Source organism: Crocodylus siamensis, chromosome 1 (genome assembly GCF_052110815.1).
Source record: "Crocodylus siamensis isolate JL-2025a chromosome 1, ASM5211081v1, whole genome shotgun sequence".
Taxonomy (NCBI): domain Eukaryota; kingdom Metazoa; phylum Chordata; order Crocodylia; family Crocodylidae; genus Crocodylus; species Crocodylus siamensis.
The window spans coordinates 223,095,443-223,110,709 of NC_143395.1; the positions used below are offsets into that span (position 1 = coordinate 223,095,443).

Below are 15,267 nucleotides of genomic sequence, written 5' to 3' on the forward strand. Positions count from 1 at the left end.
TTTTGAACAAGATTCATAATAAAAGAAAGATAGAAACATGATTTTGGGTATCAGAAATAAATTCAATCCAGTTTCACGAGTACCGGATCTGGTCTATGCAAGAAGCAGGACAACTGAGACAGTAACACTTTTGGCACACACTGAAAACTTTGGAATTCAGGTCAATAACAATCCAGACTTTCTAATCAAAAGATTAACATTGTAAGACCTCAATACTAACACGAACTGAATAGGTAATTTGATTTGCTGGATGCCGGACAAGAATAGAGAAGGGAGATAGTAAATCCCAGACTGAAAATTAAACTACAAGATACAAATTAACTTTCTAGATAAGCACATTCATTTACAAATCAAGCTCTAAAAAAATTACTTTAGCTATCTGTATAACAGGAATGAGTCAAGGGAACATAAGGCCTTGCAGTATGAATCCTCTTAGAAACATCCTTTCCCTACGAGGCACATGGTGCTTTCTTGAGTAGTTATCAAAGATAACTAACTTGATCCTCCTTCATGGCAACTCGAAGTCTTTGCTGTTCATTAGTTCTTTAATAGGAGATGAAAAAAGGGGTTGGTCATTTCAACACCAGCTGGTGCACCCGGATTGTCTACAGGTTGTAAGGTGCTGAACCTTCTTCTGTGTATATGCTACCTCCCACACTATAAGCAGCATAGCCATGTTACTGTAGTCATTCAACAGAGTGTGTAGCACACCAAGCTGCTAAAGAGAGTACTCAATGGCTAGGGACAGACATTCAAAAAGCCTGAGCCTGAACTGATTCAATCTTTGCAGGTTAATCTAACCTGGCTAGGCTGAACTGATTTATTACTGGACAGACATCCCAGAAATGCAGGCACATGCCTGCAATAGCTCAGGCTAGAAGCTGGGGGCTCTAGAGCAGCCCTCCCTTCCTTCCACAGCACGGATCTGAGAGGGGCATGGCCAGGATGAGGCAGGAGCTCTGATTAGACCAGCAGGGAATTGATAACAGTGTATATCACCCAATTAAGAAAACAGAGGGACATTACCAGATACTTGTTGATTCAGCAGGGAGGGTAGCCAGCATGTGGTCTGCCAGCTAATATACAGACATTCTCAGCAAGGCAGAGGGGAGGAGGGAATTTCTGCTTAGCAGGGAGTGGTGAGGGAAGGGGAAGCAGTCTCTGGAGCTCCAGCCAGGGATCAGAGGGGAGGGGTCAGCCCTGCTGTGGAGCAGAAAGCCCTGCTCAGGCCAGACAGCATGCTGGGATGCTGGGGATGTCTGGTTTATCTTAAACCAGCAAGGGGTCTGAGACAGACATTGCATAAACTGGTTTGAGCCAAATCAGTTTAGTCTGATACTACATTCAATCAGGTTTATCTCAAACCAGTTTCAGCCACTCTCAAACTGGTTTATGTGTACTGAATATCTGTTCTGTTACAGGCGTAAATCAGTTTCTGATCACTTAAACCAGCTTATGTGTAATGTATGTCCCTAGCCAACATGGCTGCACTCCTTCCAATTTGGGAGCCAACACATGCCTGGAACATCTCAGCATGGCACTGGCATGTACCACATAGACATACCCATTAAGTGTCAATGTTAACAGACACAACAGACCCCTGACTGCAACAGCAGAAAGTAAACTACCAGTTTTTAAAAAAAAATTCTATCATCTCTGAAATACCAGGTATAAGGGAAGGGTTTGCAAGAACCTGCTCTGTTCTACCACTTCTACAAATGAATGGAGGGCCTCAATCTCAAAGCATTTTTGGCCACAGGTTCTTGGTGAAAAACCAGTAACCCATGCATTGTTGGGCCATGCCTAATTGCAACAACAGACAAGGAAAATATTTGAGGCTTGACAACGGTTCTGCAGTGAGCTGCATAGCTCCACAAGCCCAAGTAACTTATACACATTTCAAACACCTTTTCCTATTCATATCCTGTAAGCTGTGTCCTGGTGCACAGGCAGCTTAGAAACAGTTTGGTATTGCTGTTAGGGGAATACCATGGTCAAGTCAAGCTCTTCATTTCTGCTTGGAGTTTAATACAAAGATCTAGAAATATATAAGCAAAGGACCTTCTAGCTTCCCAACTCATCTACGAGCAAGTTGTCACCTATGGGAAGTCAAGTGAGAAATCAAGTATGGCTGTTTACAGACATCAAAAAAACCCCAGAAAAACAAGAAAACAAACAAACAAGGTCCTTTACTTTACATTTAGTGTGCCCCTGTGCTGAGCCCAGTGCATGCCCAAAAAAGCCATCATTAGTTGGAGCCAGCTCACCCAGTATCTGTATAGATCAGGTGCTTTAGCAGGGCTTTTTGGTGCATTTATCTAATAGCTGATTGAATAGCCAAAGAAAGCCCTGCTCGAGCGCCAGATCTATACAGACGCTGCACAGCCAGGCTGAACAACCAACATGCTGCTTCTTCCAATAAAGCACGGGGGGGGGGTTCCCCTCCACATATGTCAGGAGCCAGTGATAAAAAATAAAAGGCTCTCTTCCCATTACATGATTTATAAATGTCCTTATTATACAAATGTCCTGCACCTTTCTGTTAAATGGAGTTTCTAGAAAATACATTGAGTCACTTTGCAGCAGTCAGTATATATGTTGATAAGAGATGAGGCTCTAGGCAGCTCTCTTTTGTGATTAATGGTGCCCTTTGGGCCTAAGACAAAGGTAAGGAGCATATAGAGGACTCTTAGAAGTTGTCTACACCATATCTCTGGCCTATCCCAACAGGAATGCTTCCTAGCATGCACTACCCAACCATTCCCACCTTGCATGGATCAAACTGGGAAATTCACCAAGAAAACTGCTCCAGGGGCACCCCCTCATGCTCATTCTCACAACTGAGGCTCAGCAGCTGCTGTCTAGCACACCAGAAACTGAAGTCTGAAAAGCAACCGGGGGTAGAGTGGCTTGCTGGTGCATTTCAAGGTTTGATGCCTGTGAGTGGGAACAGGTGGGCTAGGCATGCTAGGGAGCATCTTATGTGGCCTTTCCAGATACTTATCTATCACATTAGCTGAAATTTAAACCAACCTTGTATGGGCATCTCATCTATATGCAGATTCAACTATTACTTTCCTCTCTCAGAAACCTTTGGAACATCAGATAAAGTTTTAAGCTGTCTCCTCCTTGCCATATTAGCAATCAGCCTTCTTTGGGCTGAAAGTTTAAGGCCAGGACTAACGGTGAGGACTAAGAAACACAATGGAAGGAAGCAGGAGGAAAAGGAAGACAGTCGAAATGTTAACAAAGAGGTAAATGGGAATTGGTTGCACAAATGGATCAGGAACAGGGAGAACAGGGTGAAAAAAATTAAGATTGGATGAATAACCTGGGGAGGGAAAATTGACTGGGAGATGAAGATAAAGAAAGGGGAAGGAGTTGGATAAATGCCAGAAAGGGGAAATAAAACTAAATTTGTGGTAAAAGCCTGAGGATTGGATGCTAAAAAGGGCTAAGCAACAATCATGTGGCTAGAAAGGAGAGAGTAGCAGATATGACATATGGGATGACAACCTACTGTGATTACTACTTATTTTGTTAACTCAAGCAAGAGAGTTTCTATACGGCATATCTAAACATTTGAACACACATTCCAGAGGACCCTACCTCCTTGAGCACATGGAATATATCTTTTGTCTCTATAGGCCCATCTAATTTGTTGCATAATCTATCAAGGGTGCAGTGAATGAACCAGGGAAATGTGAAGACTTCGCGATTAAGGTAGTTGACAATTGCCCTTAAAAGCTGATTTATTTCTGTACCATGGGCATAGAGTGCCTAGGTGATGCTTGGTCAAGTCACTTAAACCAATTCATCACATCTGTGAATAAAAACGTATTCCTCATTTTTGGGTTCCCAACATTAGCTTCAGGTGCCTACTTCATAGAAGAACTGAGGAACAACAATTAAAGTCAATGATAGCTCTGCTTTGACCACTGTACTAAAAAATTTTCAGTACTCTTATATTGGAAGCTTCAAGTTAGTAGATCCTTCTGATTTTTCTCTCTCTGCATAACCCTCCCAACTAGAAAATGAAATAATAATACCTACTCACCTTATAGCAGCAATATAAAAATAGAATCAAGTTTACAAAGTACTTGGACAATATAGTTATGAATGCCATAAAATCCTGCAAGGAAATTAATTACCGTATTTACTCAAATTTAATATGACACCCCAACACCCCATAATTAGACTCTAAACATGGAAAATGTATAAATTTGTTACAATTTCCCCACGTATAATATCTAATTATTGGAGGGTCATCTTGAATTCATCCCCACACCACCGCTGCAAGTGGGCAGGTAGAATGGGGAGATCAAGCACCTTGCCCTCTGCACTTGCCCTTTGCCATCTCTGACTGCCTCTCCCCTGCCTGTTTCCAACCCCTAAGCCCCTGCTCTACCCTTCCCCCCCATACTTAACTTTGCTCTGCACAGGTAGGCTACATCCCTGTAGCTGCCATATGGGCTGTACGCTGAGTTGCAGCCCTGCTAAGTGCCCCAAACTGCACTGTGGATGGAGCCTGCCACCATGGAGCAAAAGCATGGGGGGCAGGTGATGAAGCAGAGAGGGAGAGGGGCAAGCAGGGAAGCAGAGGCTGCATGGGGGTGTAGGGAGATGGCAGAGGTGGGGAGACGCTGCAAGGGAAGATGGCGTATGGAGGTGGTGGGGAGGGGGTGGGCAATTGCTGCTATGGCCTGACCCCTAGTAAGGGCTGGAGGCTGAGCTACAGCGGCTACCTGCCTTCCCCCCACTGCCCTTACTCCATTCTAAGGTAAGTGGGTTCTCCCCGTTAAGTGGGGGATGCTTAAAACTGTATTCAGTATATACAGGTATGAAAACACATGGGGATACAAGAATACAATACAAAATATTGAAAATCTTCAGAACACTAGTCAAGAGAACACCTCTGTGCAGTGAGATAAGGATCCTGTGGAAGAAAACAGGAAGTGATCTTCCTTATATTATGACAATTTATAATGATAAATAAAAGCCTAAATTAAGGTTGCAGAAGCTGTTTAAAAATATGGTATTTCACTGTTGGAAAGCACTTGCACTTTTTAACTTTCACAATAATCTTTAACACATTTTGTATGTGAAATAATTTAAAAAGTAGCATAGAGGCCTCAAAGTAATGAGTCCAGTTTTGGCCACCGCACTTAAAAGAAACAAAAGAGAACAATAAAAATTGAAAGACTTTTAGCAAATGCGACTTACGAAAAAAGGTAAAGGAACTGGAATTCTTTAGTTTAGAAAAGACAAGATATCAGAAGCACCTGGTAATGACTTACCAGTTGTAAAATTATGCTTTTAAGAGGACAGAAAGCAATTGTTCTCCATGTTCACTATGGAAAGGATAAGAACAAATCAACTTAATCTACTGCAGAGAAGATTTAGCCTAAATATTAAGATATGCTTTCTATCTATAAGAATTATGAAGTGCTGCAAACAAATCTGGGAATATTTGGGTGCAGGTATATTTGATTCTGCTTCAGTACAGGGTGTTGGACGAACTGCTTTAAAAAAAAAAATCCTTTCAGCGATATACATCTCTGTTCTACAGAAATGTTCCAAACTCTGCTTACAGGGCCTAATGAAGATTCAAGGTCCCTGTGGGCCTTGTACTTTCCCACTGATTTCACCCTGGCATCCTACAATACATCTAAAACAGTGTCATCTCTGTGAGACAGCCTCAAAGAGCAGGAATGCCCCTGCATGTGCGCTCTGGCCCACAGCAAGTTGCCCCAGATGGAGTAGAGGAGGCTGGGGCCAGCACCTGGGCTGGGGTCCTGCAGCCTCCTGGGGCTCCAGCAGTGGCAATCCAGACACACAGAGCCTGGCTGGTAGCCAGAACATGGCTTTGGCCAGTCAGGTGCCAGTTTCAGGTGTCACATGCTACCGCCACATGCACCACCCCACTTTTTTCTGGTGTGGGTTTTTTTGACACCAGGATCTTCTGGGAGTCATCCTCCTGTACTGATCAATACAGAGCTACATCACAATTATTCAAGTGGTACAACCTTCTGTATAAGGTCTTGGCTACACCTCTAAGTATGTGCAGGGTGGAGAGGGCAAGTACAAGTTAGGGACAGACTTTTCTCTTTCTAACAGATTGAAAACCCCAAATCCTTTCATTACTTTACTACAAGGAAAAAGGTAGTCATACCAATGTCCAGGTTGTTACGTATCAAAAAATATGTTTTGGCAGCTCTGCAATGAAATCTTCAGCTTTAGTACCACCACCGTCCCAGATACCAGCCGGCATTTTAAGAACAGAGCTAAAGTAACGGCATTGTTCACCTCCAGGAACAATGGCTGAAGAACTGCTCTCATCTCCAGAGATTACTTCTCTGCCTCAAGGCTCTACAATAGCTGCCAGCCAGCACTGCATGTATAATATACTTCACTCACACACATAATGGATAATTTGTAGATCATATGCTTAACTGAACTACACAGTGCCCACCACAATTTGCTGCCTATTTCTTACATTGCAAACTCCAATTATCTATCATCTAAATGCATAAAACCATTTAAATGCATTGCATCTTTTAGTTCCACAGCCTACTCCATAACTTAATTTCCCTTTGGTTAACTACAGAACAGCTTTGTCTACTCTGTCACTAATAATGTTCTTATTACATGGGCCAGGAACAGTGAAGCTAGAGACCCGTGTGCTGGGGCAGAAGCTGCCCAGCTGCAGCTTCTCCCCAGCCTGGAGCAGTACAGCAGGAGCAGGGGGAGGAGGAGCTGCTGAAAGCAGAGGGAGCTGAGCACTACCTGGGCAGCTGTATTAGCAGCAAGACCAGCCCTGCCAGGAAGCTGTGCACTCTGGCCAGGGCTGGGGCCCTGCTGTTGGTGGGCACTGCGTGGAAGCAAGGGCTGCAGAGGGCAGGAGCAGGTAGAGCTTGGCTCCATGCAGAGTGCCACGGGGGCAGGTATGGGCTGGACTGGGGGAGGGGTTGGGAGACAAAACACACCTGCACCATACCTCTTGCCCCCTCCCACCCCCCCAGCAAGTAGCCAGCCCCACATGTGCCCCCACACCCACCTCCCCAATAATTTGAACTATCATGTAATTGTTTATATATACAGTACTCAAATATTTTATGCATGCAGCCCTCGACAGCTCACCAAAACTCATTAAGTCACCCACCAACAAAATAACTGCTCACCCCTGGTTTACCTCCTGGGAGAGTAGTCAAGCAGGGGGGCAGGGCAGTGGCCAGGCAGGAAAAAACCTGAGCATGCACTTATCTGCTTATTGCCTCATACCTCAGGGTACCCTTCAAAGGATTTTACAGCAGGAGTGCCCTGGTCCTGACTAAAAATCACTGACTTAAGCAGTTATATTTACATTAAGTTTGGGTCAGTACATAGGTTTCCTCCTTCTTCCTCAGTCCTTTAATAAGAACAAGTTCTGACACTGGAAAGAAAAAAAACCCATCAGAACTCAAAATTATGTACAACATGAGATGACTTAACTGTTCCTCTCACTGAAAGTCATGCTTGGCAGAAGTGAAATAATAACATGTAAGACAAGGTACTTGCAGGTACAACCTCTTTCTAAACTATAACATGATGCAGCTATATCAGTCATTTCATCTGAGTAAATTAGGGCTTTGTAAATAATTCTACTTTTGGTTCAGGGGCCATGTATTTCAGGGCACCCCAACACATTTAATTTCATCTGAAATAATTTTTTTCAGATCATTTATGTTCTTTTATAAATTCAGAACAAATTAGAAGCAGAAGATGTTGATTTGGGATTTAAAATGGGAACATCTTGTTTAAAAACGCATCAAAAAGAAGGTTCCAGCTTTTCCTTAATTTTTTCCCTCATCTTTTCCACACAACTTTTCCCAAATTCAAATTTACAAATATTTTCTAAACTACTGTTTTCAGCAAATTTACTATTTCCCTCCAGTCTGGTCCCAGTAGTCCCAAATGCAGAGTCAAGGCAGTTCTACTTAATCCCTAAATCTACATTTAAATTATAACCACTCTATGCCCGTATCTGAAAAAAGGATTTCTCTCACCTGTGCTTCCCCAAAGGATCCCTGACACAGCAGCCATACTGTGATCCAGAAAGGGTGTTGAATGAGCAACAGAAAGCCAGCTTTAGGATAAGAGTTTACCACCAATCGAAGAGAGAGCTCTTCTGGCTAACAAATGGACCACTACAGGCATTTGTACACATGCCTGCACTGCAGTTTTATAAGCCACGAAATGTGTCTATACTGGGAAAATTTCATAGATTCCATAGACATTAGGGCTGGAAGGGACCTTGAAGATTATCAAGTCCAGTTCCCTGCCCAGGAGCAGGAAGTCAACTAGGGTCAAAGGATCCCAGGAAGAGAAGCATCCAAACACACGAAAATGGTGGTGGTACGCTTTTGAACTAAAACACCCCTGATGTGTTTTAGTTCAAAAGTGCACCACCACAATTTTCTGCATCCTGACACACATTTCAGTTTCATTAATTGATGAATCAAGTCTGCTTTGACCCAACTGATCTCCGGCGAGTTGCGGGACAAAAGGGTATGCGTGTATAACAGACCGGTTAATGCAAGGCAATGTTTCTTCCTAACGCACAATAGCAAGAAAATGGCCGATGTCCTGAAGAAAAAGAGTTTAAATCTTAGATAATCTTTTACAATTAAAGATTATTTACAGTTCCAGCTGAATTTTGTTATCTGTGTAAATGTTTCTTTTTTTTTAAATGCTGTAAAGCTTGTGGTCTTGTACCTTAGCACCAAATCCTGCTTTCTAATTCTGTACAACACTAAAAATGATGATCCTCCTTTATCCATTTTGTGTCTACCACCTGCCAGTTTCGTTAAATGTTCCTTTTCTTGTATTTAGGGGTATTGGTTGTAGCGGTGCTGATCCAAACATAGGCAAAAAAGAACCTTGTCTGTATTTCATATCTACCTTCTCTAGACACCTAAATATCAGCAGTCCCCAAACCTGGGATATCTGCAAGAGTATAAACACTAGAGCAGGAATGGACAAAATGTGGCCTGGGGGTTGGAGTTTCATTTGAGTACACTGTTGTATTTGGGAGTTGGTTAATATATCTTTTTTTATTGAGAGAAGCAATTGATTGTTTTAACTTAGTTTATGCTCAAGGTACTATTTGCAATCATCCCATCCTTTCCATACCAGAGCAGGATTGCTCCCTACAAAACAATAAAAATAAAAAATTGACAGCATCACTTCACAAAATAAGAGAGGTCAATAGTGCCATGCACTTATACAGCAATAGACCCCTCTGGCTGACAGGAGGTGCTACTTCACAGTCAGGGCGGCTAGGATCTGGAACCAACTTCCAAGAGAAGTGGTGCTGGCTCCTACCCTAGGGGTCTTTAAGAGGAGGCTAGATGTACACCTTGCTGGGGTCATTTGACCCCAGTACTTTTTCCTGCCATGGCAGGGGGTCGGACTCAATGATCTGCTCAGGTCCCTTCCGACCCTAGAAACTATGAAACTATAAGAGAAAAAAATATCCTGTAGGTAGCCAGAAAACAGTTTGCCTTTTATATGCAGAAACAGTTACTCCCTAACCACCACTACACCTAACAGAAAAATGTTCATTTTTAATTTGGATTCAGACCTCCTTTGTGAAACATTTTTTTTTACTAAGTCACCACCCTGAGCTGGTATTTCAACATTTCCTCAACTCCCTAACCTGTTTTTCCTATTCATAGGCTATATGAAGCAGTCTGACAGTTGCTCAACTTTCAACCTAAAAATAATTCAAGAAGAAAACACTGCTTATAATACGAACAGGATTTTGGGATTTTCAAGCTTTACCATCATTAACTTGCCTGGTCCCTCTGCTGCAGATACCATGCTGCCCAACACTTATTCACAACATTCTGTTGAGATTAATAAGCAGTGACAACATACCTAAAGCAATTATCAGCACAGCAGGTTCACCCTGCCTGAAGCCATCTGGAACAGTCAGCAGGCACGTGTCAAGCACATCTAATCTGCTTGCTCACCATCTTTATCAGTTTTCTGTATTAACAGGGCAAACAGCAGGTTGAATATTTTCAATACTGACATTTCAGTTCCTTGAAAGAAATTTCATAGTTGTCTTGCTCGTTATATTGTACAATTTTTTTTTGGATAAGAGGAAAAAAAGAATATAAAGAACTTGAATATGGAAACGTATATTTTGCTTGATTTTTAAGGCTACTATATTTTTAAGACTTGTGACAGAAGTTAAACATCATCTCACATGCTTCATTTCTAAATTGAACCATGTCTGTACATGTAGCTATACTTCCTCAGAGTTGTAGCTCCAGGGGCCTTATGTCCCAATTGCCTGGAACTTTGAACTATTACCAGTAGGTCTGCAGCAGTGCAAAGCAAGAGCACTACCTCTTCCTGGAAAAGCATTCTGCACCTCCACATTAGTGCTGAAGAATCTATAACCAGGGAAGTTACAAAGCCTTAGGAGACTACTGTGTTAACAGTATCAGAAAGGAAAACCTACAGCAGTCACCAAGACCCTTGTAACTGATATCTGCAGGCCAGATGAGTTGCTGCAGAAGTGGAATCTAGAAGAGAGTGCACAGATGGGGACTCAGGAGAGCTTGGTTCAATTCCTGACTCTGTCACTGATTTCCAGAGTAATGCTGGGCAAGTCATGTTCCCTCTCTGCATCTCAGTTCCTGCATCTGAAGAAAAGGAAATAATGATAGCAACCTCTGTAAAGTGCACTGGCATCTACTGACCGAAAGAACTAGGTATTGTCACTACTGTAATGTTCACTTGACAAAAGAGAAGATTTTAATAGCCATCACTGTCCTCGAGTCTGCTCAATGTAAAAAGCATTGAGCTCTCCCACAGTTACATTGTGACCTTTGGTCACAAAAAAGGTAGGCAGTTGTCTTTGCTAGAAGTCATTCCAATATAATGAGTAACATGCAGGAATCATTTTCACATTACTCATCACATTGCTACTGGCTAAATACAAGGTAAGCATAAATTATTAAGTGCCGTCCCAACCCACTTCCTGGTTTCTCAGGTTGCTAAGTAGACATTTGTACAGGTAATATTATAGGTATCAATTTGCAAAAGGAACGGCAGTATAGCCAAATGCTGGTTTGTTTACTGCTTAAACCTGTATAAAATTCACATGCAGATTGCAGTGACACAATTCACCTTTTCAAAGTCCTGATCTGCTTAAATATTTGGTCTTCATTTTATACTTCCTAATACATGCAGAAGTCTAAAAGGTGATGACTGCAGTCGCTGTTTTCCAGAGTTTTACAGATATATAAGCAGAGGCATTCTACAAAGTCTTTCACTTGATCTAGAGTGCATCAGACAGTAAAAGATGACAGCTTCACGGCTATTACAAAATAAACAGTGCTAGTTTGTTTGCTGCCACACTTGGGGAACAGAGTACTTGTCATCTGTGGTTAGTCATACATCCAAAACATGAGTGAAACCATTTGTGAATTTCATCACTCACGGTTTTTAGCATAGAAATACTTAAATACGTCCCAGAAACGATCTTATTTATTATTAGTCTACTTCATACTTTAAAAGCTTCATGTCATTTAGGTAGAAGGCAAAAAAAAAAAAAATCTCTCTCCCTTAAGCTAACATATGACTTCCATCTGCCTCCTCAGTACACATCCTTCTTAAACAGATCTCCTGAAAGACAATGTTATGAGGAAGCAGCATTCAGTTTGTATGCAGCATGTGTATTCATATCACTCCATTTTATATTACCTAGTACACACAACATTTTATATTACTTGCTCAGCACCAGCTTTGTGCCTAAGAAAGATGCTAGCCCCATTCTAAACTCAGCAGCAAGCTGTCAAAACAAAAATTAGGGTTTACCTTCCAACGGGAAAATTCCTATTTCCAACTCATTAAGAGTCAGAAAAGAAATTCAGAGTAATTTGTTAATTTTCATCACAGCAAAAAATTAACGGGATGGTATTCCAAGGTTTCTTACTAGGACCACTTTTTTATTTAAAACATCAATGATCTGGAAAATAGAATAAGCAGTGAGATGGTAAAGTTTGCTTAAGATGACTAGAGTACAGACAGAGGTAAGATTGCAGAGAATTTCAAGAGGAAAGTCAAGCCAGGGAAATAAACGGCATGATACTGGATAAAAGTCAAATGATAGTAAACTAAGTTATGTAACTGAAAATAATTCTTTTCTCAAATATCTTTACTACAGACCACACAATTATCAGAATAAAGATGTACGTATAAAGAAGATTTATGCAGGGTTGCAGACAAATTAAGAGCTCTGCTCCCAGTTCAGCAACAGTGAGAAAAGCGAAAGAGGAAGATATATGCATTGTATCATTTAGTTTATGGAACATGGAGGAATAGTTATATGCCAGAGGAATAGTTTTATCTATATCTATATCTATTAGATATAGATAACAAAATCATCATCTGATGAACACAAATCAGTGACATATATTTATCCTGTAGCAAGATGCTAGAACTGGGAGGTATTGACCTGTTTTCACTGGCACTGAAGAACATAATTGAAAGCAAACAGTTTTTCACTAAAAACACTAGGACAATACACAGTGTAGTTAGAAGAGAAGCTTAGAAGGATTAAGAAAGATTTAGACATTTATAAGAATAGAAACATCCAAAGCTTAGTAATATTTATTAGGACAACAGGCAAGAGCTTTGTGAGGGATATAAAAAACTCATAATTCAGTATGAAAGCCAACCGTTAACTATTGGGGGAGTCAGTTACAAGTATGCAAGGATTTTTGTGGGACCAGCTGCATGGATGGGATACAGCTAGCCAAGCTTTCAGATGCCAAACAATCTCCACCAGTTAGAAGCAGATTCTCCCTGTGGTGGCAATACTGGGCCCTGATGTCAGGCAAGTAGGGCTGGCAGCTCTCAACAAAGGTAGTGGATTAGATGGACCTGTGGCCTCAATCAGGGATATCAATTTGTAAGTAGTTTTAAAAGAGATGGACTGAAGACAGAAGCCTACTGGACATCCTCATTCCTGCTGGTCTATTTACAGCTGAAGATTATATCACAGGTTGAATGCCTGTGACTCAAACAGATGGCAGGTTCCTTCCTTCTAGCACTAAGAAACTGGCAAAGCGGATCTGTTGCATCTGACACCCTGTCTCCAACACCGTCTCCAGCAGCAGCCAGGGAGGGATGCTTAGGAGGGAAGGTCACTGCCCCCACCATAAATGAACCAGCTCTGCAAGGGCAGCAGGGGTGGAGGATGTCTCTTGACCTCAGCCGTGATCCATTTACACCCTCCAGCCGCACGCTGAAGGACAGCCCCTGATGAGCTATGTAAGTTAAGCACAGGCTTACCAGGCATCTCAACCCACTTGAGCCAGAGGGGTTTAAGAGAAACGTTAAAAAAACCACAGGCATTCTTTTCGATGCCCTGTGCCCAGGGGCAGCAACTGGAGCACCAGCCTGCCACAGCAGGAGACACTTGCTCCTCCCCGGGGAATAATCCTGGGCATGTGAGCCACCCCCTCTTGGGGAAGGCACTGCCCTAGCAACTCACAGAGACCCCCGCACCCAAACGTGTCCAGGAAAGGGCCCCTCTCCCCGCCCTGACAGCCCTGTCCAGCTACACTTCCAGCTTCTGCATACACACGCATGCTTATTTTTTACACATTCACACCTATACACACACTTGCTTATTCCATACACACTCACACCTGCACATGCACTCACTCCTTACACCCTCACATGTAGACCCACACACACATGCTTGCTCAATCCTTACACACCTCACACCCACACATACATGCTAGCTCACTCCATACACATGTGCGCGTTCACTCCTGACAACCTCATATCTAGACACAATTGCTCACTCAATCCTCACACCTACAAACACACATGCGCTCACTCCTTACACACCTCACACCTATACACACATGCTTGCTCACTCCATATACCCACACCTGTGTGCACACACACACGTTTACTCCTTATACCCTCACACCTACACACACACACGTACTTGCTCACTCTTTACACCCTCACACCTAGACACACACTGGGTCGCTCAATCCTTAGACCTACACGCCTGCTCACTCCTCACACACCTCATGCCGGCTCGCACCTATACCACGCACGCTTGCTCACTCCTTACAGCCTCAAATCTAGACCACACACACAGAGGCTCGCTCGCTCCTTACACGCGCCCCCGGCCCCCGCCCCGGGGTACCTGGGATGGCGAGGTGCGCCAGCGGGCGGGCGCTGAGCGGCGCCGGCAGGGCGCCCATCCAGTCCGCCTGGCCACCCGCCGCCTTCCGCCACCCGCGCCCCGCGTCCACCGCCGCGCCGCGCCGCCACACGCTGCCGCTCATCCGCTCCGCCAGCCAGCCGCCCATGGCCCCGCCGCCCGCGCATCCCGCGCACCCCGCGCCCAGCCCGCCCTCTGCCCCGGCCCCGGCCCCGGCCCCGGCGCTGCGCTGCCCTCGGCCACTGGCGCCGCGGTGGAGGCGGGTGCAGAAAGCCGCCCGCGGGCTGCCCGCCTCACGGCCGCGGCCCCGCCCTGGCCTCGCGCCCCGCCCTCGCCCTGCTTCTCTGATCCCACAACCCTTGCACGGCACCGCATCCCTCATAGTAAGAGCGCTTAAGATGCAGGACGCTTTTTGAGGCAACTCATGCAAAAGCCAAGTCACCCTCTTCACTGAATTTTGGGTTGTTTATTTTAATTCATATTCCAGGGGAAATTAGCCAAATCAGTTTCAGATCTCCTCCAGTGGGCGTCCTGCCTGCAGGCCCAAGCCCAGGGGGCGTGAGGCTTGGGTGGCCCCGAAGTCCCCCTTGCCCCTAGCCAACGACCACAGGAACAAGTAGGGAGAACTTTTTAAAATTACATTTGTATCCGAGGCCAAATTAGCCAAAACTAATTCTAGATCCAAGAGTCCAGAACCGTAAGTGGTCCTACTATCGGCAAACATCCGCCACCCGCACCTGGGGTTTCAGATGTTTCCAAAACCTCAGCCATACAAAGCTCAGAGCAAGCTAGGAGGGAGCCTCCCATTTCCATAAAATGGGCTTAAAGCCACTACACCTCAGCAGGTACTGAACCATGCCAGAAGAGCAGTTCTCCTGAGAGACAGTTCAGGAAAATTGCCTTGGTATTTCCCCTGCCAGGTTAAGAAGCCACTATGCTTGTCCTGAGCCTTTAAGAGTCTGAGAGCAAGTAAGGAGAATGAATTTTATTAGTAAATGTTTAGGATTGTGAATCCAAAAAGATGA

General features: G+C 43.8%; 1 protein-coding gene across 5 annotated transcripts in view; it reads right to left on the bottom strand.

Annotated features, from left to right (window-relative positions):
• The window catches only part of PLCXD2 (phosphatidylinositol specific phospholipase C X domain containing 2), a 39,628-nt gene extending 25,238 nt beyond the window's left edge, over positions 1 to 14,390 (bottom strand). For 3 of the 5 annotated variants that reach the window (XM_090057874.1, XM_090057881.1, XM_090057892.1), the window contains exon 1: positions 14,225 to 14,373. In XM_090057874.1, coding sequence (XP_089914000.1) covers positions 14,225 to 14,366 — 142 coding nt within the window. In that variant the 5' untranslated portion in view covers positions 14,367 to 14,373. Of the gene's footprint in view, positions 1 to 14,224 lie in introns of all 5 variants that reach the window. The other 2 variants (XR_016443548.1, XM_090057883.1) reach the window with 1 other exon arrangement.
• Positions 14,391 to 15,267: the final 877 nt, after the last annotated feature.